The sequence below is a fragment of the Myxocyprinus asiaticus genome, chromosome 17 (genome assembly GCF_019703515.2).
Source record: "Myxocyprinus asiaticus isolate MX2 ecotype Aquarium Trade chromosome 17, UBuf_Myxa_2, whole genome shotgun sequence".
Lineage (NCBI taxonomy): Eukaryota > Metazoa > Chordata > Actinopteri > Cypriniformes > Catostomidae > Myxocyprinus > Myxocyprinus asiaticus.
The window spans coordinates 24,979,138-25,004,876 of NC_059360.1; the positions used below are offsets into that span (position 1 = coordinate 24,979,138).

Sequence of the window (25,739 nt, forward strand, 5' to 3'; positions counted from 1 at the left end):
ATATAGCTATAGTAGTTGTGTCAGTAAAGGAAGAGCAATGATTCCTACCATGTGAAAAATATGCTGAAAAATGGTTGGACTCTTTACACCTCCTTTTCCATCCTAATGAAAGCAAATAAGAGAGAGAGGGGCAGACATGGTCTGGGCTGGGGCCCGTGCAGTGGGAGAGTGGCAGAATGGGTATTACAGAAGTAAACCCGATTATGGGCGGAATGTGAATTAGATTTTGTAACAGATGGTGGTGTTGAAAATTTAAGATGCTTTGCAGCAGGGGAAGGTGACAGCAGCTTGGCGCGTCTCTATGCAAGTGGGGGTGATAGACAGCTATAACTCAGGACAATCCCGCCTTGACAGCCAATTTCAAGAATCTGATCTGGTTAAAGACATGGCTTTCACCGGTTCACGCACCAAAAAACAACCACCATCTCTCTCTCTCTCTCTCTCTCTCTCTCTCTCTCTCTCTCTCTCTCTCTCTCTCTCTCTCCCTCTCTCTCATTCCCTCTCTTTTTACGTTCTCTGCACCTCTTTTACGCGCTTGTCATATTTCCTGGAATAAAATCCTCTTTAACCATCTGCTTAATAGAATGTGTTTTTAATCTCCTTTTTTTACTTTAATTTTTATTATATTTATGTGCAATTTAATTTCATTGAGACTGCGGCTCATCCTCTCTTATCTGCTCGTCCTGTTGTGGTTGAATAAATGGGAGTTGTACTCAGACAGCAGTAAAGCAGTGATTTTAGTCATATTGCTTATTGAAAAATGCCAAAGCTTATTTGCTCAGCCTTGTTCTTTAGAGCCCTGTCACTGCCAAATAAGAAGTCACTTGCTCCTACCTGCGATAACACAAACCAATGTGACAGGCTTCCAAAATAATAATCACATGAAACTTTATACACCTGGTTTGACCTCTTGTACTGCTTTACTGACTCTGAGTGGAACATTGTGACAGTTTTTGCAGATTGAAAATAGCAATCTTAAGATTTGTTCTATTTTTTATTTATATGCATGTGAGAGTATATATATATGTATATACTGTATGTGTGTTTTGTGTAGTATTGAGAGGGCCATCTTACCTGATAAAGCAGAACACTTATTTGCCAGCACAGGAAAATGACCTAAATCATCAAGATTTTCATCTATGAGTGTACCAGGGCACACACACACACACACACACACACACACACACACACACACACACACACATGCACACAAACATGACTCTTATCAGATTTGGACATCTTAACCCTGTACTGTTGTCAATGTACACTGATGTGAACTAGAGAGAACAGCACATCCTTTTGTATTTAAATGAAATTATATAGAAAAAGACAAGCAAGCAAGTTCTTTAAAGATTTATATTAGTCCTTTTTCTCCTATACATATATTTTCACAGAGAGTTAAAGGATTATTTTAAACCAAAAATATACTATATGCAAATCTTGATAAATATACATCCTTATCTCTCTGCTTTCAGAATAGTGTATTTTGTGCTTTGCTAGAGACTGCTGGCCCTTCTGTTGTATTTATTACACAGCCAAGCGTTAGCTCCTCATCTCCTCTGGCCCGCCACTGGCATTTTTACAGCATCTCGCTCCATTGTACAAATGTGTTTTTGCCATTATCACATTGATTGCATGTAATCAGAGGTGTTATTTTGCAGGCGTCCATCGACAATGAAGTGAATTACTACCTTCCAACCCAGTAATGTTATAACAATTGATCTGCCCATACAGCCGGAAAAGGCAACCTGTTTCACATGTCTGGATTTCTCATACTGGAACAAGTGTAATCATTATCCCCTCATATATAAAGACAGAATAGCAGTTCTGTTCGTATTTCATAACATACTGTATAAATAAAAATCCTAAAGCATTCTTTTGCTATAATGTGCTTTTAACTCTTATAAAAATAAAATAAGTAGGCATATGTTATAGGTATATGCATATTTAAGTGCTTACAGTATATTTTAAACCAAAGGTGTCCAAACTTTTTTTGGTCAGGGGCCAAATGCAGCTGTATCTCTGTAAAAATAAGAAAAAATGCCTAGAAGCTACTAGATTGCCACTATGCATAATCTTTATAGTGTACGCTTAATATTATGCAAGTTTTAATCATAATTTGTGCTCTATGGTATGCTTGTGTAGGCCCTACATGTAAATAAAGGATAGGGTATTTCACTCACAAAGAACCCTTATAATGGAACAGTCTTATACAAAATATTATACTCATTTATTCATATTTCTATCTTTTTGATGTCCATTCAGTGGCACTGCAAAGAACATATAGATCTGCTACTGAGTGTTGGGTGTGACCCATTACAATAATCAGAATCAGATTACATTTTATCATTTTATGAAGTGATGCAAGGAATTACTCTTTATTTTTCAAGGTATTACCCTTTATAGCTATACAATTATAACTTCTGTGCTGTTGATGCTTGCGTTACAAATACGATTTTAATTTGATCAAAATTATCGCGCTTCATTTGATTTTGTAGATGTGCATGTGCAAGCTGAGCAGGGTGCCATACAAACTAGAACCGCTACTGGGTATCGGGACATTTTTACAAGAACAAGTACATGAATAAAGTATCTAACCTGATGTCAGTCATTTAATAAATGCATCATTCTTTCTGTGAGGTGCTTCATCCTTGGAAATAAGGACTTTTCCAAACTCCTGCTGAACTCTGCCAGTGGATGAAGCTGGTGCCGACACAGAATGCACTAGCGGAGACGATGCACTGTGAATAGCGGTTGCACTAGATAGCGACATCCAGTGCCCAGAATATGAATTTCATATCATTTCTCCATAGCGGGCCTAATTCTGCTCTATTTCTAAAGTCTCTCGCGGGCCACATCGGTGCAGTCGGTGGGCCGCAGATGGCCTGCTGGCCAGACTTTGGACACCCCTGTTTTAAACTATTTCTGTCAATGTCATTCAAAGCCATTGCTTAAAGACTATTTAGAGTGGTCGCAAAAGGTATGGTCATTTAAGCCATAATTGAAAAAGAATGTATGAATGGCATTGCATTGGATAACAAAGTATCAACCTAAGTGGCATTTATTTTAATGAAAGATTGTGCAAACACACTATTTAAGCAAAACTTTACATAAAATGTTTGTTTAAAATGATAAAAAAAAAAAAAAAAAATGGATATACTCTTCAAAATGAAGTCAGAAGAATTTAGACACTTTTTGGGTGTCAAATGTTAGTGGAACATGTCCATTGTTATTCTGATAACAATGATCAAGTGTAAACTTGATGGGAATTGACTTCATATAGGCCTATCCACTTAAATGACCTTGGGATGAGTGGGTTAAAATGTATTGCAAAAATGGCTAAGAAAAGTGAAGTTAGTTCTGAAAAAAGCTAGCAACATTTGTTTACAGATGTCACTTGGTTATTTAGTTTGTTAAAAAAAAAAAAAAAAAAAATCATACAGCATAAGTGTGACTGAAGTGTCCAATTACTTTTCCGGGACCATTGTATAGGAATGAAATATAAGATATACTATAAAGTTAAAATATTCCTTTCTAAAACATTTTCCCATACATCCACCACTATATCTAAACAGCCAGTAACTCTAAACAGCAAGTAGCTCTCATGGGCAACTCTATTCTAGCACTTAGCTAACTGTGCAGCCTCCAGCTATCCGTGTTTAGATAGACTCTCTCCTTCCAGCAAAGAGAGAGAGAGAGAGCAAGTGACCATGGAAACTCTCAGTGGCTGCACCTTAATGGAATGATTATATGTTTGTCTCTATAGTTGTCAGAGCACTGGATCAAACAGCCTAATGACACCTTGTCATTGCCAAGTGGCTGTGTTTTCCAAAATTGTTTTCCTGCTGATTTGTGACGCCTTGCCTCAGCACATAAAATAAGAGAGAGTAGACTGCCAGATGAAAACAAAGCGAAAACAATAATCTCTTTGGTCGGAGAGCCCCTCTGAATTTTAACTTTCAGCAAAAAGTGAGCAAATGCAAGGATTAAAGATTTGATGTTTGGATAAGATCACAAATACTCTACACATGCGAGATGTTTTGTATTACTCTCTCTTGGACTCTTCTTTGAGGTTTTTATAATTTCTAAAACATTATGATTCTCAGATATGAATAGAGTTGATCTATTTCTAATTGACAGATATGATAGTTTTGACATGTTTTTATTTTGTGTGAAATTAAATTAAGATTTTATTACACAATCTGATTTTCCTAATCTTCTTTATTGCTGATCCACAGTGAAACCAGAGAGGCTTATGTGTTAACCATAGATATTTCAGACATCATCTAGACATTTTCCAGTTTAAAAAGCCATTACATTTCCTATTACTTTGTTTCAAAGACATTACACACTAAAACTGGAGCCTTAATATGATAAAAGCGTTTGGGATACTTCACTAGAAATGTATGTCCTCAAGAACTATTTATAATGTAGAATAACAGTAATGTCCCTAACAATAAAGAACAACCGATTCTGTCTTCTGCTGTATTATTTTATCTTGTCTCTCTGTGGACTATCGCCTGCCTTTTTTTTATACCCTTTCACTCAACGATTATTATTTCCATTCATAAGCTTAAACTAAATTCCACTGCTTTTCAGAATAAGAACTCCTTTTGTTAATGGCACACTGCGGGATTGAAGCGCGGCACCAGGCAATGTTGAAAACAGATAAAATCATTACCTCTCAAATAGTCTTCTCTCTGTCGGAAAGGGCTTTCTTTTCTTCTAAAATATAGCCTTTACAATTCCATTTCTCTTAGACCTAATGCGAATTTTACTGCCTCTAATTTTGGATTCAAGTGCCGCCTAGAATAAAAATCCGCCATCTGACAATTGAATTTATAGATAGTTGTGAATATTGCAGGTTTGGATTAATAGACTCATAGAATTTCAAAGAGCAGGAGAAAGAGAGGGAGAGAAAGAGAACGCTAATAACTTTCAGTCAAAGTTATAGAGCAGGGTGTCTCCTGTTGAGAGACTTAAGAGTGTTGCTGTAAAGCACGAGGGGCCCTTACAATGCTGGCCCATTCCTCTTTTGTTACCCACCTTTTTGACTTTGTACTCTCTCTGTCATTCAGTGTTGGAGGTGGGTTTTTCAGCTGCCACACAAAAACCAGTTTGTCTGTTACCCTAAATATGATGAGAGAATATGTTGCGAGTGTAAACAGTCTTTGGTGCTTGTGTTTTCACTGATTTTAAACAGCTTTACACTGTTTATAAATACACAGTATGCATCCTTGACATTACTGGAATGTTCAAGAAAACCTTTGTGGCCCCCAGGACACCTGTCTGTTAGTATGAGTGTCAGTGATGCATCAGTAAAAGTGTAATCAGAACTTTACAAGGAAACAGGTACTTTGTCTCAGCACATTTTGGCCTAAGCTTTTACACCAAAAGACATATTCATAGGGTTCCATTACTAGGGCCCTATAAAATCCATTTAATTTTGTTTTCCAAATTCCGTCTGATTTTTTCAGAAATTCATTTTCTCTGAATTCCAGGTTTTAAAGTTTAATTACATTTTATCATTAAAAAAAACTTTAATCAAATGAAAACAGAACAATTACTTTTCAACATACCATTGCATATTTTTTTTTATTATCAGTTTGTATTTATTAATTTCTTTCTTTATTTATTTTGCACATTAGAGGATCACAGTATTAATGAAAACAGTGCTGAAACTCTTGCTTGAGATATTGCTTAAATATAATATTATTATTATTGATATATTATTATTATCATTAATATTACCACTACTACTACATTGAATTTTGAATTGAATATTGAATTTAAGTAGAGCTTCTTCTTCTTTTTCTTTTTTTTTTTTTTTTTTTTTAGTTTTGAGTTTTGGCGAAAAACCAGATGTTTTTGACAGCTTCAATTCTCACCAGTTCGCTATATGGGCTAGTGTTTGTTTTTATGACTTGATTCCGCAATTCCTTCCGTGTTTTCCGCAACGTGGAAATCATAGGGCCCTAAATTACTTCCTCTTTTTATTTGTTACTATTATATTTTTCGTTTTAAAGTTTACCAGTATTTGTTTAGTCAAATCCCAAAACACATAAAAAAAAAAATTCATTTCCAGTAATTCAATTTAGTTCAAATTGGTTTATAGTAATAAAATAATTAACTATGTCAACCATGTTTCATTTCTCAGAGTCTGTTGTGAAAGGTTAAAATGTGTCATTCTTTTCACACATTTTTCTTTAGTCGCCTAAAACCTCTTTTGAATGATAAGGTGGTCTGGTTTCTTTAAAAAAATCTATCCGTTTTTCACTCACTCACTCACTCACTATCTTTCTTTATGGGCCTCAGAAGGAGTCATCTTTTACAAGCTGACCAGATTTTAGAGCCCTCATTTAGAAGTGGGCTTCCTTAATTAAAAGACCTTTGTGTGGTCCTCCAGACTGCCTATTTTATTTGGCCCCCTTCATCTCCATTTTAAAATGGTCCTGATGTGTAGTCTGTATAAATCCTCAGTGATTTTTTCTTTATGTCTGTAATATGACTTTGTTCTTCTGCAGTCATCTCACTTATAGCACACCTTAATGCTAATGCAGTGAAGAATAAATAAAGAGTGCATTTGAGCTCACCCTCACAGTGTCTGTGTGGGTGCATGTGGAGGGTTACCAAAATCACAACCCCCAAAACCTTTGAGAATTTTAGAGAAACAAACAGTCCCTTAGCAATTACATTGTGCTACATGTAGATATTGAAGCACAGCTAATTGACACAGCTCAAGTGAAGTGCCGCCCTCCACCCCCACTACACCCTGCAGGACCCTGCTCAGGGTCTTCTGGATTGTTGACAGGGGAAACGGTTAATCCACTCTTGCAGGACTTGAAGCCCCCTGAAAGACAGAGAAGAGATATCTATTAATTACAGCACTCATTAATAGGCCCCTCTCTCAGGGCTGCATGTGAATGTATGGGGGTAGGGATGATGGAAGAGGTTGGACGATAAATGGGTTGGCGGTATTGAGCGATGTGGGGTGGGTTGGTTGGCCTGCTCTTTTGTTTAGCCTTTGAAGAGTCTCTGTTTTTTACTGTGTGGGTGTCTGTTTGTGTTACTGGATTGATACTGGATGCTTTTGTCTGTCTATATCAGGGGTGTCAAACTCGGTTCCTGGAGGGCCACAGTCCAGCAGAGTTTAGCTCCAACCTTAATTAAACACACCTGAAGCAGCTAATCAAAGTCTTCAGGAGTGCTTAAAGATTACAAGAAGGTATTTTAGAGCAGGGCTGGAATTAAACTCTGCAGGGCTGCGGCCCTCCAGGAACTGAGTTTGACACCCCTGGTCTATATGATTTTTTTAGATTTTTTGTCCATCGATGTGTGCAAGTGTGTGTGTGTATGTTGACTGGCCATGGGCGAGGATGATGGAACTGGTTTGCGCCTCCGTACTGATTTGAGTCATGTAGAACAAGTTGATATTGACGGGAAAGTGAGTGATGGCGCTGGGCTCTCCACATTGTCCCTCTCTCTTCCACCCTGCAGATGCTCGTCTGTCATGGTGCATTTGATCACCGGATCCCACCTCTTGATTCACAATCTCACGAAAAAGCCTAAAGCACTTTTTTGCAGAGACAGTCAATTTTGGTGCTGCAGAGAAATGACAAGGTTTGATAGTAGACACTATAATAAGTCATTTCAGGACATTTTAGAATTCTAGTGCTTTGGTTTAATTCTTGATATCTCATATAATCATACTATAAACATTGAGGGGGACATCCCCCCAATATTTAGAATATTAGCTGATCAATATGTTTTCTACTGACCGATCTTAAACTTTTGTATTTGGTCCCCCCAGTAATTCATATTTGGGTACCTTCTTGTACATAATAACACTAGATTTGCCCTGCCGAATAATAATGAATCTCAATTCTACTTAGTAGCAGAGCTGAGTCCTTATGGTGTCCTACAAAAACAATGAAAATAAATAAATCAAAATGTCTGAAAACATTATGACAAGATCTGGAACTATTACGACATGGCTGAGTTGGTTATGCCACATTTCTTTCGAGTTCAATTGGCATGCTGCATGCTACACTAGAGTAGCAGTGTTAGCTCTCACTCTTACAGCCGTGTAGATATACAACCACTCAGACACTTTAGTGAGACCCAGGGGACTGTGGCACACTGGCTCTCATATGCCTTTCCCCTTATGTTTCCTCTCAGAGAAGTCATTAACATGCTAAAAAACTGGAATTCTGAATTCACAATTAGGGGCTTTTTTTAGCCACTGAATTTTCTGTTCTCCCAGGCTAAGGCTGGGGTGGACCCATGTGCAGAATGAGGGGCTATACCAGTGGGCTGGGGGGAAGTGTTTCTGAACCCTAGCGTCTCTCTCTCTCTCTCTCTCTCTCTCTCTCTCTCTCTCTCTCTCTCTCTCTCTCTCTCTCTCTCTCTCTCTCTCTCTCTCTCTCTCTCTCTGGTTTTATGTTGGTGACACAAGTTATGCCCTGCTGAAAAGACCAGCATAGTAAAAGTTTGTTTATGCTGGTTAGTGCTAGTCAAGCTGCTGGACCAAAAATCCTGGTTGGGCACATCAGCATTCCATGCTGGCGACTGTCATCCAAAACAGAACAGCAAGGATCTCAATTACATCAGGCAATAATTTTCTTGGTTTGCACACTCTTTAAGATTATAATTTATTGTTGGTCATGTTCATTTGTGATGTTTAAGGCAGGTGATAGGGCTGCATAATTAATCAAAAAAATTATCGAGATGACAATTACAGCTGTCACAATTAACTAATCATGAAAAGTGTCAATTACATATTTACAATGTATTTTTGTCCATTGCGTGCAAGGATGCAATGACAATTGACAAATCAGTCTATTGGCATATCAGTAATGACAACCTAGTATTTTTGTATTGTTGCATTGCTCGCTTTTGTGTGTATAATTTATTCAAATTTTGAATTTTGTTTTTCCTGCAAATACGCTGCCGTTCAAAAGTCTGGGGTCACTTATTTTTTTATTTTTATTTTTTATTTTTACATTTTAGAATAATAGTAAATTCATCAAAACTATGAAATAACACAAATGGAACAATGAGAATTGTGTTGTGACTAAAATAAATCAAAACTGTGTTATATTTTAGCATCTTTAAAGTAGCCACCATTTGCCTAGAATTTGCAGAAATTTCTTGAAGTATCACCCTGGGATGCTTTATAAACAGTATTCAAGGAGTTCCCATCTATGCTGGGCACTTATTGGCTGCTTTTCTTTATTATGCAGTCCAAGTCATCCATTTCAAAAACTATTTTTAAAATATAATTTTAGTTTTGTAATTAAATTAATATGTTGGCACAATTATATTTTTGTCTACAAAACTAATTTCAAACATTTAAGCATATGCCTTCAGATCAAAAGTTTTTTAAGATCATAAAAAACATTTTAGTCAAGTTACCCCAAACTTTTGAATGGCAGTGTCTATTAATTTATATTTTGCATAAAGAAAATGAAGCCTGCATTTACGACAATTAAAATTTTTGCCTAGTGACATTATTTTCGAAACACTCAAGCACATTTTAGCCCCCAATTTTCATTACCGTAACGCATTAGGATGTTATACTTTTCCCATTGTTTTCAATGATGATTCTCATTACTGTAACAAAAAAATCTATAAAGGCAGTACCATGAGAGTACTACTGTATGATATTTAAATACATTATAATTTCAATAATATATATATATATATATATTATTATTATTATTATTATTATTATTATTTATTTATTTATTTATTTTTATTGCGGTAATGAGAATTTCATAATGACCTTTTTTCGCATTGCGGAAATGAGAAATGGGGGTAATGTACATAACTGTCAATAAAATAATGTCACAATGTAAAACCTCTTAATGGCCCTAAAAAAGACTTAATTTTCTAAATGCAAAATATACATTTTATTTGTTTTGTTTTTTTATTTTTTTTATTTTGGAGTAAAACAGAACCAGGACATTTTCTTGAGAAGTTTTGCCAGAATCAGCCTAATACTGACGTACATTTCTATATTGTTTTTCGGATTTTTTTATACATTTTTTTGTCCTTGCAGGCTGCTCTGCAGAATGTCCAACAAGGACCGCCACATTGAGTCGAGTTGCCCCTCCTACATCAAGACGGAACCTTCCAGCCCCGCCTCACTGACGGACAGCGTAAACCACCACAGCCCCGGCGGATCTTCAGACGCCAGCGGTAGCTACAGCTCCACCATGAACGGCCATCAGAACGGTCTGGACTCACCCACTCTGTACGGCCCCACTGGTGCTCTGGGCCCCAACGGTGCTGGAGCCAAACGCTATGAGGACTGCTCCAGCACCATCACGGAGGACTCACAGATCAAATGCGAGTACATGCTCAACTCCATGCCCAAACGCCTGTGCCTGGTGTGCGGGGACATCGCCTCTGGCTACCACTATGGCGTTGCCTCCTGCGAGGCCTGCAAGGCCTTTTTCAAGAGGACCATTCAAGGTTGGCTTTTACCCTACCTCACTAGGTTCAGTTGCAGGTCAGGTGCTAGGCCAAGGGGACAGACGGACTTAGTGCAAAGTGCAATACCTAGAATAAGCGTAAAGCAATTCCATACATCCAATGTCCACTGGCTTTACACCGCCTAAGCAGCTTTCCGTCCAGTTGACAAGTAAAGCCCAAGGGTGCTAAAACTCTGGCTTATTAGTCTATGGTATTTTCTGCAAACAAATATACATTTCCTTCCTATCTTATTACTTTAGATTTTGAGATTAATCTGCTTTATTAGTTATTTCAAATGGAAATCTAGGAAGATTAGCAGTAATTGAATATACCATAACAGAAAGAAGATATAATGTATCCACTTGTTCCTAGAAGTGGCAATGAAATACTAAGAATACTATACAAACAAATGGGTCAGACATTATGCTTGGCATGAACACAATCCAAGGTCTCTAAAGGTTGGAAGTTTGACATATTGGTATGTTTCATTCCATTTCCCAATAAAACTCTTGATAATTTCTGAAATCATCCCATCCAGCTGGACGATTATTGACTTTCAGGCTGGCTAGTTGTTGAGGGAATGAGAAGAGTGCAGGGGTGTCAGGACGGTGGTTCGGCTGGGGGTGCTGGGATGGGCAGCTGCACGGGTGCCGTGGCCAGTCAAATCACTGGCAGCTGGCATTCTGATGGCACTCCTCCAATGCCACCTGACAACCTGCATCTATCACCTCCCAATTGAGCCACTCGTAGCCAGGCAGTAGCGAAATATAGGAGACAACCACAAAGAAAATATCCACAGAATGCCAGCCCCAGCCCAAAACACTCGTTCCCTACTGCGTAAACACAAGAAAACCTGTAGCATGAGGTCAGCACAAGGTCATGTTGTAGCCATGCTCTGTTAATGAGCTCCATTGGCATTTGACTGGAACTGATGAATGATGGAAGTTCAGCATTAGTATGAAGACAGGCTGCACAAAAAGGTGCCTGGGACATTTTATATCTTGTTTGAAACCTCTTGGTGGGCGATTGAGTGATAGACAATGGACATTGTACTAATCGACTGCCACCTAACTCAAATCACATCACTCTATCCTGTCAGTGAGCACACACGCACATACATAGTCTCCTTTTCACTGTGTTGTTAAACTGGACACAGTGCTCAAGCCATTGGCATTCAGCTACTGGGAGGAAAGCACCTATTTTAGATTGCCAAGGATTTTTCCCCCCTCTAAGCACTCCCAGTTGGTTAAGACCACTCAACCCCCTAAGGCCTCATGAGAATCACCTAGCATCTCCACACACATCCCCATTCCACACACACAGTGTCCTCCCAATCCAAAGACCCTAATGGCTTGTGGAGATTACCTGACTAATGAATATTGGAGCTCAGTTTAATGGACATGCATACTTTAAATACTGTTTCCTGTTGAATTAGCAGTCTTGAGCATTTAGCCCCCCTGCTCTTGCTGCTAATCTGCTTTTTAATGAGGAAACATCAGTTCACAGAAGAGAAGTCAATACAAATCAGTGTTTACAAAGTCTGATTAACTCTGAAATATTTCATCAGTGTGGAGGTCCCAGACGGGCCCTATGTTAATTGCATGAGTGCGCGTGTGAGAGTCTGTTTAAGAAGTGTCTGTGCGAACTAACATGAACTAATAATGAACAATCCTTTTTTTAGCGCTTATTAATCTTTGTTCATTTTAATTTCTACATATAATAATAAACTTAAAACATTAATATTTTTATGTATCAACATTAGTTAATGCATTATGAACTAACATGAACTATCAATTAACAACTGCATTTGTTAATATTGGCAAATAGAAGTACCATCCTTCCACTAGAATATATAGTCTCTGATATGTAAATAATACAAGAATATGTTTTCTGTGGGTGCAGCGTAGTGACATACACAGTACCTATGGAGGTGAACAGGTGTTTCGTGTCAGATCTGTTACTATATTGTGTATAGTATGGCTGGAACACTGTATCAACCAATCAGCATCCAGGACCAGAACTGTCAGTTTGATAATGCTCAATAAATACACTATCTCACAGGTATTCTGCTCACAATAACAGACTCATGCCTCTGTATATGTGTTTGTTTGGCGGATTGGCAGACTGCAGTGGGAACCAGGAGATTGGGAGTTCACTTAGAGGTGAATTGCGACCTGCAGGTCTTTGTTTAGGCTTGGTAAAGTTTGGCCTGCCCGTCTGCCTTTCCAGCTTCTCACAGCTCCATGACACATGACCTCTGAGGAGGACCAGTGGCAATTTCCTGCCTCACCTCTTGCACTCTCAGTCACACACACATATGCAAATATGATGGGATGCGATTGCAGTATTGCAGTCTCTGACTATTTGAGCTTGAGTTTTGTGCTCAATATTTGGATTTCCTGAGATTTGATCTTAAAGGAATATTCCGGGTTCAATACAAGTTAACCTCAATCGACAGCATTTGTTGCATAATATTGATTACTAGAAAACCTTTTCTTTAAAAAAAAACGACTGTAAAAATGACAATTTAAACAACTTAACATCTCAAATAATACGTGAGTTTTAACAGAAGAATTAATGTAAGTGCTTTTTATAAAATTATCATTTCAAATGTATTCCTTTAAATCCTTCAAAAATTGGCCCCATTCACTTCCATTGTAAGTGCCTCACTCTAACCTCGATTTTTGCTTTTTTTTTTTTTTTTTTAAAAAGGCGAGACGAGTCGAACTTTTTTAAAATTTATTTATTTATTATTATTATTATTTTTATTTTATTTTTTTGTGGTTATCAACATTATGCCACAAATGCTGTCAATTGAGCTTAACTTGTATTGAACCTGGAATATTCTTTTAACCGGTTGACTCATAATTAATTCCAAACTATTTGAAAACAGAAAATTATTAACTGGCATTAGGTTTATATTTGTCTATTACTATTAAAAGTTTTCAATTTGAAGTTTACTTTTTTCTTCCTAATTATTTTATTATTATTTAATCTAAATTATACTTTAAATAATAATTATTGTATCTGATTTCAATAGTGATGTTATTTTAGTGTGACTAGTATCCATAATGCGGTTATTTTGTGCTGAAGTAAGGTTTTGGTTAGCAGTCATTAAACACTCTCTGTTCCTTCTCTCTACATGCCTTGCCACAGGAAACATTGAGTACAGCTGCCCCGCTACCAATGAATGTGAGATCACCAAACGCAGAAGGAAGTCTTGCCAAGCCTGCCGCTTCATGAAGTGTCTGACTGTCGGCATGATGCGAGAAGGTGAGAGATTCTGAGTCACAAAGAAAGGACAGGAAAAAAAAAACATATAGAAATTGTTTTGTTTTCCCCCACTCCATTCACAACTCACAGGAAATAAGCAAGTTTATAAGAAAAAAGAAGAACTAGAAATAGTAGAATAAAGTCAAGGTTGAAACTGAAGGGCCAGTTGGCCCCTTGCCCCGCGGGCCACTCACGGTCAGCCAAACACCATCTTTTGTCCCGGCCTCCAGGCCTAGTTCTAACTAACAAGACTGGTTTTTATTTAGAGAGCTGGCCTGTGAGGCATGTTCTCAGAGGTCTGCCAAATGGACAAGCAGTTATTTTCTAACCGCTCTCCTGTGGTAACACAGTGCTCTGGCTCTCTGGGCTTTATCCGGCTTTGATGTTAAAAGTTTACAGAGGAGCTGCCTGAACTAGCCTTTAACCTTCACACTGAAAAAAAGGCCTTTCTGATATCTTCAGTAGCAAAAACACAGTGTTGCACCCACACACACAGCAAGACAGGCAGTGTTTTGTCTGACTCTGAGAGAATTGCCTTCATAAGTGGGTAAGAGTCAGGTGAAGGGAGATGAGAGAGAGAATGAGAGGTAGGCTCTGCTTCTGTCACTTACAGTACAGCACCTCTAGAGACAGGCAGGTGTGCATGTGACAGTGACAGCCCTCATAGGCTCAATGTAGAGCCACAGGCAAACCTACAGTGGGGTCTGTGTGTGTATGGACACAAACGCCCTCCCCCTTGAAGTTATGATCAGGTAGACTGCACTTTATCCACAAAGACAAAAGACCAGACACACACACACACACACACAAACCACACACACAAAGCCTGCAGCGAGCCTAACTTCAGCGGACCTGAGAGGTCAGCTCAAATTATACCAAAACAACTCAACGCAAATGCCCCACAGGTCCACATTTGTTTGCATCGAGTGTGTGTTTGTTCATTTTGAGAGCGTGCATTCTCACATACACACACACTTGCATGCATGTTTTTTTTCTCCATCCCTGGTGGGAAAAAGCTGAAACCAGCCTAAATTAGTTTGGTGGTCTTAGCTGGTTTTAGATGGTATAGCTGGTCTCCCAGCCTGGCCAAGATGGTCTTCCAGCCACAATCCCTCTAAAATCAGCAAACCAGCTTGTTTGGTTTAAGCTGTTACTTTTCAGCGGGGATGTTGTATGGCTTTACATGTGAAATTTCAAATTTTCATGTTCTCAATCTTTTTCTCACACACAAAACACACACAGAGCAATCTCATTCAATGCTATTGTTGCCCTGTGCGGGGACATTTGCCTATGCGGCCGGTGTTGCTGACAGGTAGGTAATTGATAAGTAGAGGCCTGTTTTCAGAAAGGTCTGAGGGATGTAGTTGCATGTTTGATATGGCATCTTCTCCCATGAGCATCCAGACAAATAGCTGCCTTTTGTTCTTGCTGCTAGCCACCCATACACACATATATCAAAATGGCACCCAGTGGCACAACCATTTGTTGTAAAGTGCTTGAATTTAATACAGAGGTCCCCCTCTACATATGAATAAGGGTCATTTGGAAAATTGATGCATCAATTTTCCTATTTTTCCAAACATGTTTGCATTTTACACACACACACACACACACACACACACACACAAACACAATTCAACCTCATGGCTATTCATTTTGAATATTTGAATTGCTTTTGTTGTACAACAGAAGTCCCTCATGGTTTTCTGTGGGTAAAGTGTTATGCTAACATTTTTTATTTTGTTTGTTGGTTTTAACTCACTTTAGAAGCTACATTTGAATATTATGCTAGCATAATATTCAGGTTTGTTGTTTGCAGTTTTATAGTGCAAAACTCACTCGTCTGTGATCAGATTATATCCAAATCTGACATATATATATGTGTGTGTGTGTACTTGGTAGTTGTCAGCTGACGTTAATTGTGGCTGGCTAACCTTGGTGAGGTACGGGCTAAACCGACGTGTCAGTGTCCGTGCTGAGGCACTGGTTGGACTGGAGGTGGGTGGAGGGTTTTGGGAGGAGGGGGTTGGATTGTTACTCATAGCCAGGAGCTTGCTTAAGGGGAAGATCTGTCTGAAATTAGCCCTGTCACCCCTGGGAGAGATGGAGGTGGGGAGGGGATAAGTAATCCAGATAAAGAAAGGATCCTTCACACACACATATCCACAATACACACTTGCAGTTCTGGATACTTCAGATCCAAAGTGATGAAATCCCTCCACTGACAGAGCCAAACCACTGTAGGGCTAGCCAAACCACCCAACTTGATATCTGTCCACCTATATCACAGCGTAGCTCTCACCTGAAACTTAAAGGAATAGTTCACCTAAAAATGAAAATTCTGAATCATTTACTCACCCTCATGTTGTTCCATACACATTAATTTATTTTTTCCATGGAACACAAAAGGAAATTTTGAAGAATATACTGATCACTCTTTAATATGCAATTACAATAAATTCACTTTTGAGAACTGCTGCTACTGGATCATTTAGGCCTCATCCTTTAAAAAGTGTTTTCAGTTTCCTATCCTTTCATAATTTTCCAAAGTATGCGGTAATAGAGAGCGTTTGCAAAAGTCTCCATTTTCGGTGGGGGGAAATGTCATTCTAGTGTGAACGAGATAACTAAATGTAGCAAATCAATGCATTTTCACAGCAGAAATGGATTAGTGTATAGTCAGTGATTTAAACATAAAAAATGGATCAGTCTGAATCATGAATAAGTAATGCAGATTAATTTGGTGAACTTGATCAACTGATTAATTTAAAAGGTCATTATCATTTTCCAATATGTGCGGAAATAGGGCACGTTTTCGAAAGTCACCATTTTCAGTCGGGGAAACGTTTTAGTGTGGATGAGAGAAGTAAACGTAGAAAAATCAATGCATTTTCAAGTGAAAATGAATTTTGTGGACGTGGCCTGAATTGACTGATCTGATCAGTCCGAGTTATGAATAAATAATTCAGATCGATTTTGTGAACTTGATCAACTGATTAATTTAAAAGATCAGATTAAAATAAACGATTCATGAATCAATCATAGCTTATAAATAAATAAATGTGCCAAGAAGAGTTAGGTCAAGATTTTCAGTGAATAACAGGTTAAATTTTTGTCTGTTTCTCACAAAAAGCTATCGTAAGGCTTTAAAAGACTTGGAATATAGTGCATGAGTCGTAATGGACAACTTTTATCATATTTTATGGGGATTTTTGCATCCTTTTTGAAGCTTGAAAGCACAAGTCCCCATTCATTAACAAAGAGACCAGTATATTCTTCAAAAATTATATGTTTGCGTTTAAAAAAATAAAGACATATTGAGCAACATGAGGGTGAGTAAATGATGATAGGATTTGAGAGAGGATTTACCACCCCCCCCCCCCCCCCCCACCATCGCTGCACACACACTCATACATATGCACAAGGAAAGCCTCTCAACACTTATTTCCGTAGCAACGTGCACTCACCTTGCAGACACACGCACACACTGTAGCTGCAAGGAAATTGCTGCCTCCAGCTACGTCTCTGTCTGACCCTGGGGGCCAGCCGCCTGCCGCGTCGCTACCTCCAGCTACCCAACTGTAAAATTATATCCACAGACAGTCAGAAAGACAGAAACAGAGCCTGACAGAGCGCTGGCCTGAGACCGCATCCGGAATCAGCGCTAACATGCTCGAGCTAAAGCACCAAGTGGTACGCAGCATGAGGGGAACGAGAGCCGTACATCAGGACTGGAGAGTGCTTATTACACAACACTTAGAGAAATGCAGTTCACACATTCAGAATAACTCTCACAGGCGAGCTGAAGCATGCGTTGAGGTGCACACAACCCCACTCACACACATATTCAAAGGAAAAGCATTTATACTGTACACAGTACCCTATTCTATTTTCAGGAGTTACACATATGAACAGAGACACACACTCATTGAAACCTACACATTCAAAGGTTCTCTGTGCTAAAGCTAAAGGAGAAGGTGTGTACATGTGTGTGTGTCTGCTAGATTCTCAGCAACTCATCCCTCATGTCCACATACAAACAGATGGATGACCCCCTCCACAGAGAGAGCTACTTAATATACCTCATACCTCTTTTTCTCTCTCTGTTGGAGTGATACTTCTGTTTTTACCCAACAATGCACATTTGGAGACTCTACAGTGTGGGAATGTAGCTCTTGTATGCTTTCTACCATTTATTTATTTATTTTCGTATCAATTTCCTTTTTTTAATCTTTTTTTTAATACTTTTTTCACTTTTATTATATACGCAGTAAACAGAGAACAGGTAATGATAGGGTGGGAAAGGATGTGGAAATTATACAAATCAAATGCAAACTTGCGTTGCCTACATGAGCACTATAGTCCAACGTATTAACAATTTTATCAGGTCCCGTCGGGCTTGTGTAGGGTAGCACACCTTATGTCAGAACACATGCGCTAACTGCTAAGCCATGACTCTTGACAGCTTCAATACAGTCATCAATAAATTAGATGTGCTTTGGTAGTATAAATGTGTGACAATTAATTATATAGACCAGTGTTTCCCAAACTGGGGTACGCGTACCCCTGGGGGTACATGAGGTGACAATGGGGGTATGCGAATAAAATTCTGAGATTTACCATTCTTTTAATTTCATCACAGTCTAAAATACATTCAAACCCAGTTCATGTATTTCTCACTGGCAAAAATAATTTAGTGTGCCTTCTAGTGTAGAAACACCATAATGGTTGTGTCATAAAGGTCAGATAAATATGCAATCAAATAACCTTATCTTTTGCGGTTAAAGAAAATGCATCTACTCGTGTCGTGCGTCACACAAGTATCTTTTTTCGCCAGCCCAGCACACTACTAGGTGACGTAGCTTAGTGATAGCAAGTAAAATTGATACTTCACTGTTTTACCAAACTCACACATGTCAGTCGTCCACAATTTTAGTTTGTCTGGTTTTTTGTGCGGCCAAATAATTTTCCACTTTCACACGCACAGTAATATTCACTCACATTTGCTTGCACGCTAGAGACCTGTTTTTACATTGTTGCATGATGTTTTTAAAAAAGCACCTTGAGCAATTGCACAGAAACTTACCAGAAATGCTCGAAGTCTTCCGGCAATGACGTACCTGCAATGATGCGCAATTCCAGGCACAGAACCGACCGCTATCCTTGCATACCGCGACACAATGAAGGGGGAGTTTTCAAGTTATGCAGTTATATCATATCTAGCATACCCAACTCAATCAGTAAGCCATTTATTCAATATGTACAAAACGTACAAATATAACATGTTTAATATAAGGGAGTTGTTTTACAAAGATAATTGTGTTAAATATACATATTTTCAAAATACCTTGTGTGAAAGTTATCTATGCATTAGAGAGGGGGTACGCGAAAGGATGTTGAATATTTGGAGGGGTACGTCACTGTTAAAAGTTTGGGAACCACTGATATAGACCAATTTATAATATATCAATATGGAATGTAGTAAATGCAGTTCATAAAAAACAAAATGACCCCCATATTTGTGCATCTGGTGAGAAATGTTTCCATTTTCATTCTACATTGAGAAAGCAAGCGAGAGAGAGAGAGAGACGCAGGTTGGCAGTGATTGGGTGCACCTTTCGAATATGTAGCATCTAATTCCTGCAGAAGGCAATTAGAGCTCGCCCAATTATTGTGCTGTGTTATAGAAAGCGCCTGTCCTAACGAAGGCTGGAGTTTGGATTCTGAGAGCAGTGGCTCTCCCCAATGCATCTCTCTGGGGAGACGAGCAGCCATGGAAGCAAAAAAGCCAGACCTGCCTGTAGCTATGAGTAGGCTAAAGCGTCTCTCTCTCTGTCACACACACATACACACTGACATACATACTCATATAGAGTGTCTTCTGCTTTTAGTCAGAGCAAGAGAGCAATTTGAAACTCAAAAGCCTGCCTCATTGCATCAAATCCCTCTTAAAATTCCCTCTATGGTTCTGTGCAGCAAACCGTGTAGTGACATACGGCATGCTGGCCAGCATCGATATTGTTATTGCTGACATAGAACATGCAACAGCCAATAATCACAGAAGTCAGATACACTACTACACGCCCAGCCAAAAATCACTTTATCAAGTGTTTTATTTTTTATTTATTTATTTTTTTTTATGTTAAAACACTTTCTACTATCATATCTTTATATCCTGAGACAACTATTAATAAGATATTTCCCATTTAATTTCCTAGAAAGTGAACACTGTGGTGCTATCAAAACATTTATCTGTTTGTCTTAGTATTCCAGCACAGCAAGTTTGGCTCAACCAGTGGCATGAGTTGGGGGCGGGACTATCTGTTTCTTGCCCATTGTCAGATGGGGGGAGTGTCAAGCAAACCTGTTTGAAAATATTCATAATTTTTTAAATTCTGTTTGGTGATGCTTTTGATTAAATGTCTTAATTTGACATTAATCTCAGTTTAAATAGATTTTATTAGTATTTGTTTGATTACTGTACATTTTGTACTGTTAATGACGACTTGGAGATTTCTGAATTAAGTCATCCCAAAAATTTAAAAAATTAGGCTAAGAGAGAACTGCTTGGCTTGACAGGAGTCCCGCTGAGTTCATCTGTCTCACTTCCATCCTCCTGTCTTCATTTTAGTAGCCTTTCCACACCATTCCTTCATTTTACCCCTTTTTTCTCTGTTTTTGACTTTCCTTTCCTATATCTTTCTTTAATATCTAGCATATCTCTCCCTTTTTTCTCTCTTTCTCTCTTCTCAGTCATTCTCACACACTCCTCTTTCTTGGCTGCCTCTCACACTCTAGCCCTTCTCCTCTTCTGACGGGGGGCATAAATCATTGTGCTGTCAGCAGGCGAGGCTCGCTGGATTATGCAACGCCGCCATTCATTTAGAGCCTTAGGAGAGGACCCGTCTGAGACCACCCTCCACACACCACATTTCCCCACTCTTGCCTCCCCAAAATAGAAAGCCACCGTCTTAAAGAGTGCTCTCTGGGGGGTGATATCATTATGCAGTCTCTCTCTCTCTCTGTGTAGTTTGGCCTACTTTATTCCTAGATAGCGCCTCTGTCTGTGCTGTTAAATGTCAGCATGGCAACTCTTTCTCACAGCTGGTTTGTTTTCCTTCGTGAGATTGTGCTCCACACCTTTAGTTTGAGGTCCTCATTAAAGAACAGTCCATTGCCCATCTTCTTGCAAGCCACCAAGAGTAAAACCTCACTAGATATGTGGCTAACTTTGTTCCAACCAGTCTGAAAAATAATGTTCCGAACAGCACTGACAACTATGTAATGCCTCTCAGATGAAGACTTTTGCGTCCTTATCTTGAAGGAGAAATGTGGCACCAAAGAGTGCACAGAAGACAGTCATACTCTTCAGAACGGAGCCATTTGAATATCATGACAGGCTCATTATAGTGTCATAACTGACTGACAGCCCCTGCTTGATTGTGCTAGTGATGTGTATCACAGCACACACCTTCCTTCCATACTCAGTGCACGCTTCAGGGCTTAAGAGCATGTGCGTGATCAGGTTGTTTCATCTGAAATAACCCTTCGTGGATCATTTGGGAGAAGCCCAACAATAACCTGTCTACCACACCAGCAGAAAAACCCAAACCACTGACCATAAGGTTGGTTCTGGGGATAAAACAGCTAGGTTAGTTACCTTTCCCTCTTCCCCATTTCGCCCTCCACTTCCCTCCCCCAACCCTCTCTTGCTATTTAGGAGATCCCCTCTGGCGCTGCCTAAAACGACACACATAATTAAGGCATTAACTCCTCTTAATTGCTGAGAGATTTCTTGTTTTTTTCATGTGGAGACAGAAAGGTCATCTTTGTGCCTTCTCCGCCACCTCTTCAGTGGCAACAGAAGGCACAGGAGTGCAAATCCCTCTTCCATACTTCCCTGGCTCTCCTTGGTTCTCCCTTGCCACCTCTCTTCCCTCCCCGTCAATCCTTCCCTACCCCTGCTGCCTGGTGCTCGCCATTCTCAACTAAATGACATCTTTAGGCATTTGAGCAACCCGCAGAGGATTGGTGGAAGTCCCTGTGCTGAATTGGAAGCGGAATGAGTGCTGTGTGTTTGGACCCGAGCCAGGCAGGGAAGATTTTGCATGCTGCTGACTTTGGAGGACTGCTCCCATCCTCCACTCTCTAGAATTTCCTAGTCCACTGCAACCACTTGTGGGCAGGGGGACAGCTGGAGCACTGCAGTCTTTCATTCTCCATTCAGAGCACCAGGGAGACTTTGCTGACACTTTAATAGACTATGATTTCTCCCAGAAGGCAGTTGCTTGGCACACTGATGGCAGATATACACATAATTAGATGTACACATACATGCATACATACACATTTTCCTTTCTTCACTCTAGGCAACTAGAATACTTGTGGCCATATCACCATAAGAACCCCAGCGGTGTCAGTCCGGTAAACAGTGGTGTTGCGTAGTATCAGAGGGGATAGTCTGAAGTGCTCCCTGTGGTGCGCAGTAAATTCATGCATGCTGCTATGAACGTGTACTTCCACGGGCCTGGCAGACGCTACTGAAGCGGAGGCCTACGATTGTGCCCATAATTGAGTGGCTCAGATATAGTGTCTGGACCGCTTGCAGCATTCACCGTATCTCTCATCACAAGCGCTTTCTTCCTGCCCCCTGTGATTCCAGAGAATCCTCCATTGGGATGCCCGTGCGGAGCACCTTCTGACCATTTAATGGCTATATATGGGCTCTTGCAACCACACCAAAGCAGCACACTTAAGCAGCTGCCTGGCTGTCATAACAATGCAACAGTAACGTGCCATTTTAAATGATGTGGCTCAATCGGCACTCTGTGCGGTGCAGTGGGCCGTGGCCACAGGCCACGATTTGCCTGCACTGGCTTTCCCTGACTGCTTTGTTTTGGTAATTTGTGACCAATTTCCTTACTAGGATTCACTTGTGCATAGATTGGGCTTCTTTGCTTGTCCGGTTCTGCGCCACTGCCTGGAGACGGCAGATTTTTTTGCATGCTGAGCCCACAGACTGTGCCTTTCCAGCCGGCCAGGCTGATTTGGTTGCAGGGCAGGGTCTGGAATTTGGCAGGGGCCTGATGCCCACACAGCTGGTGCACGAAGGATGTCCTTATTTCTTTATGTCAGGAAGCAGGTCAGTAGCGTCGCTAAAACCCTATCACAGCTGCTTGCCCTCACAAGGCAGAGAGCATCAGCCTCTCTCTCCTGATTATCTTCACTTATTGGGAGCCAACACCTTCCACACACACACACACACACACATACACTCCAGGCATGTGATATCCGTATCATCACACTTTGTCAATCTGTGTGGACTGGTGTGATTGAGCAGGAGGAAAGAGAAGAGGCAGAAAAGAGAGAGGTTTGAGCAGCAGAGCGGTCTGGCATGAAACCTGAGGGGGGCTTGAGAGGCTAAATTTGGTGCAATGTGGAATCGCTGGCTTTGAGAGAGTAGATAATAGCAATCTATGAATGACGGGAGCTGGCACACTGAAGGAGAGGAAGTCTTGCATTTCTACAGTACAGTCCGCAGACTCTTTACTCATATACAGTACACAACAGTTTTCACCATCCTGAGTGCAATGTTATTACTCCAAAACCTCCAATATTAAAAATAGCGCACACTTTAGGAGAATATGGACTTTTCCAGTCCACCTCAGCTCAAGCAAATACTTACACAATGACATACAGTGTTAATCTGGTCAATGAAATTACTGATGAAAACTTTAGATGAAGGTTTTTTATTTTATTTCGTCAACTATATGGAATTCAAGATAAAAAAGACACATTGTGACGATAATTAATCTTTTTCATTAAAACATACTGTTGACAAAAATATGATGAAAATATGAAAAATAACACTGCAAGATATTAACAGTGCAATATATAAACAGAAAATGAAATATCTAGAGAATTATATGTTTATAGAAGAAGATATTAGATATAGATTCATCTAATCCAATAATCCAATATGTTGGGGATTTTCACGCTTGAGGTGCATGAGATGAACGCAATGAACACCGGCAAAATGAACCGCTTTAAAACAAATTAATTACCTCACTCAAACGCATCCTGTTTACACATGATATTGATCACTATATACACAACATACAGTATATGTAATATTACAGATTACTTCCAGTAGTGGTGTTGACCACCATGCAAACCATGCAATTGAGTGGGGCCTCGGACATAAGGGGGGCCCCTTGTTGAATGGCAAAACACTCAAAGGTTGACGCGCTGTTCTGTTCACTCGCGAATATGATGTTCTCAGCAGTTGCAGAGCGTTTCACATGCACTGTAAAGGTAAAGTGCTGCAGGTTCGTGCAATTCCAAACATTTGAAGCTGCTTAAAGTTATTATGCAATCTAAAAAAGCAATGCAGTGTCACTGAAATGGAAAAGGTGACAGCGTTTTACCAGATTTGTAATGAGGAACATTTTAAACTGTGAACTGTATACTGACACTGCAGTTCAAAATTAAAGCTCCAGGTGAAGGTGAAGTCAATACAACAGAAATATACTACTATTGTTTAAAACAAGCCCTCAAAATATTAATACTAATTCAACATCAAATTATAATAATAAACTTGACTGGAAAATAATAAATAATATTCAGCAAGGTTCCAAAATATAAGTGAGTGAAGTAGTAGTTTTTGCATACCCTGTTCATTCACAGAAATGTTTGGTAAAAATATATGTAGGTAAACATTGCCTTTTGATTACTGTATTTTTGTATTGAATTTTACAAATCATATTTATTATATTAAACATTAAACACCATTCTTTTATTTCATTAAACATTTTGAATCTATTTGGCTACAATGGCTGTTAGGATGAATAAAAAAATATTATTTAAATCTCTTCATTTCTGAGCAAATAAACAATTATCAAGATATGTTTTTCGAATATCGTCAACAGCCTTAAAAATATGGAGATATAATTTTTTGAGCCATATTGCCTGTTCCAGGAGCCACCTGTTGCGCAGTTGTTTGGAACCTCAAAAACCGTTACCCCGCCCCTGCTTACATCTGCATAGGCAATGAACCGAATGAACAGGTGAAATTGAACTAAGTTACGTGCTAGTCCTAATATGCGGAATTTGCGCTGCGTAACTTGCATTGTGAATACGCTGTTTCCGTAAAAAACACACTACACAATGCAATATCCTAAACTGGCTAAACACAGAAAATTAATAACAGTCTCTAAGGCTTGAAGAATTCAGAATACAATAGGCTAACTTCTAAACTTCTAATTTCAGGAGCTCAGGTTTTCAAAACAAGGACAGTTGTACAGTATGTTGTACAGTATCTTTTATACAGTACTGTGCAAAAGTCTTAGGCACATAATATGTTTCACAAAAACATTTGTCTTAAGATGGTTATTTATATCTTCAGTTTTAGTGTGTCAATGGGAAATATACATTTTAGACAAACATTCCTTTTGCAAATAGACTAGAATAAAATAGAAGAACAGGGAGCCCTGCAACAGATGGCATGGCCCCCACAGTGCCCACCACAGAACTTCGAGTCAGTCTGGGATTACATGAAGAGACAGAAGTAATTGAGACAGCCTAAATAGATAGAAGAACTGTGGCATATTGTCCAAGAAGCTTGGAACATCCTATCTGCCAAAAAACAAGAAAAACTGTGCCCATGTGTACATAGGAGAATTGGTGCTATTTTGAATGCAAAGGTGGTCACACAAAATATTGATTTGCTTTTTTTTTATGTTTACTGGATAACATTAATTGATCAATGAAAACTATTTATTGCATTATGTTTGAAGAAATCCTCACTATGCAACATTTTTCACAAGTGCTTAAAACATTTGCACAGTACTGTATGTTTGATACATGTTTAAATTAAGAAAATATTTATACATTTTTTCTAAATGTTTGAAAATTTTATTAAAGATTGGTCTGTTACAGTTTCTGTTATTTTGCACATTATCATCAACTAAAATATGTTATTTTTGTTGATA

General features: G+C 39.1%; 1 protein-coding gene across 2 annotated transcripts in view; it reads left to right on the plus strand.

Annotated features, from left to right (window-relative positions):
- esrrga (estrogen-related receptor gamma a) overlaps window positions 1–25,739 on the plus strand; it is a 96,542-nt gene that overhangs the window by 15,141 nt on the left and 55,662 nt on the right. For both annotated transcript variants that reach the window (XM_051723397.1, XM_051723398.1), the window contains 2 exons: window positions 10,061–10,476; window positions 13,633–13,749. In XM_051723397.1, the coding sequence (XP_051579357.1) occupies window positions 10,061–10,476; window positions 13,633–13,749 (533 nt within the window). The remainder of the gene's footprint in view (window positions 1–10,060; window positions 10,477–13,632; window positions 13,750–25,739) is intronic.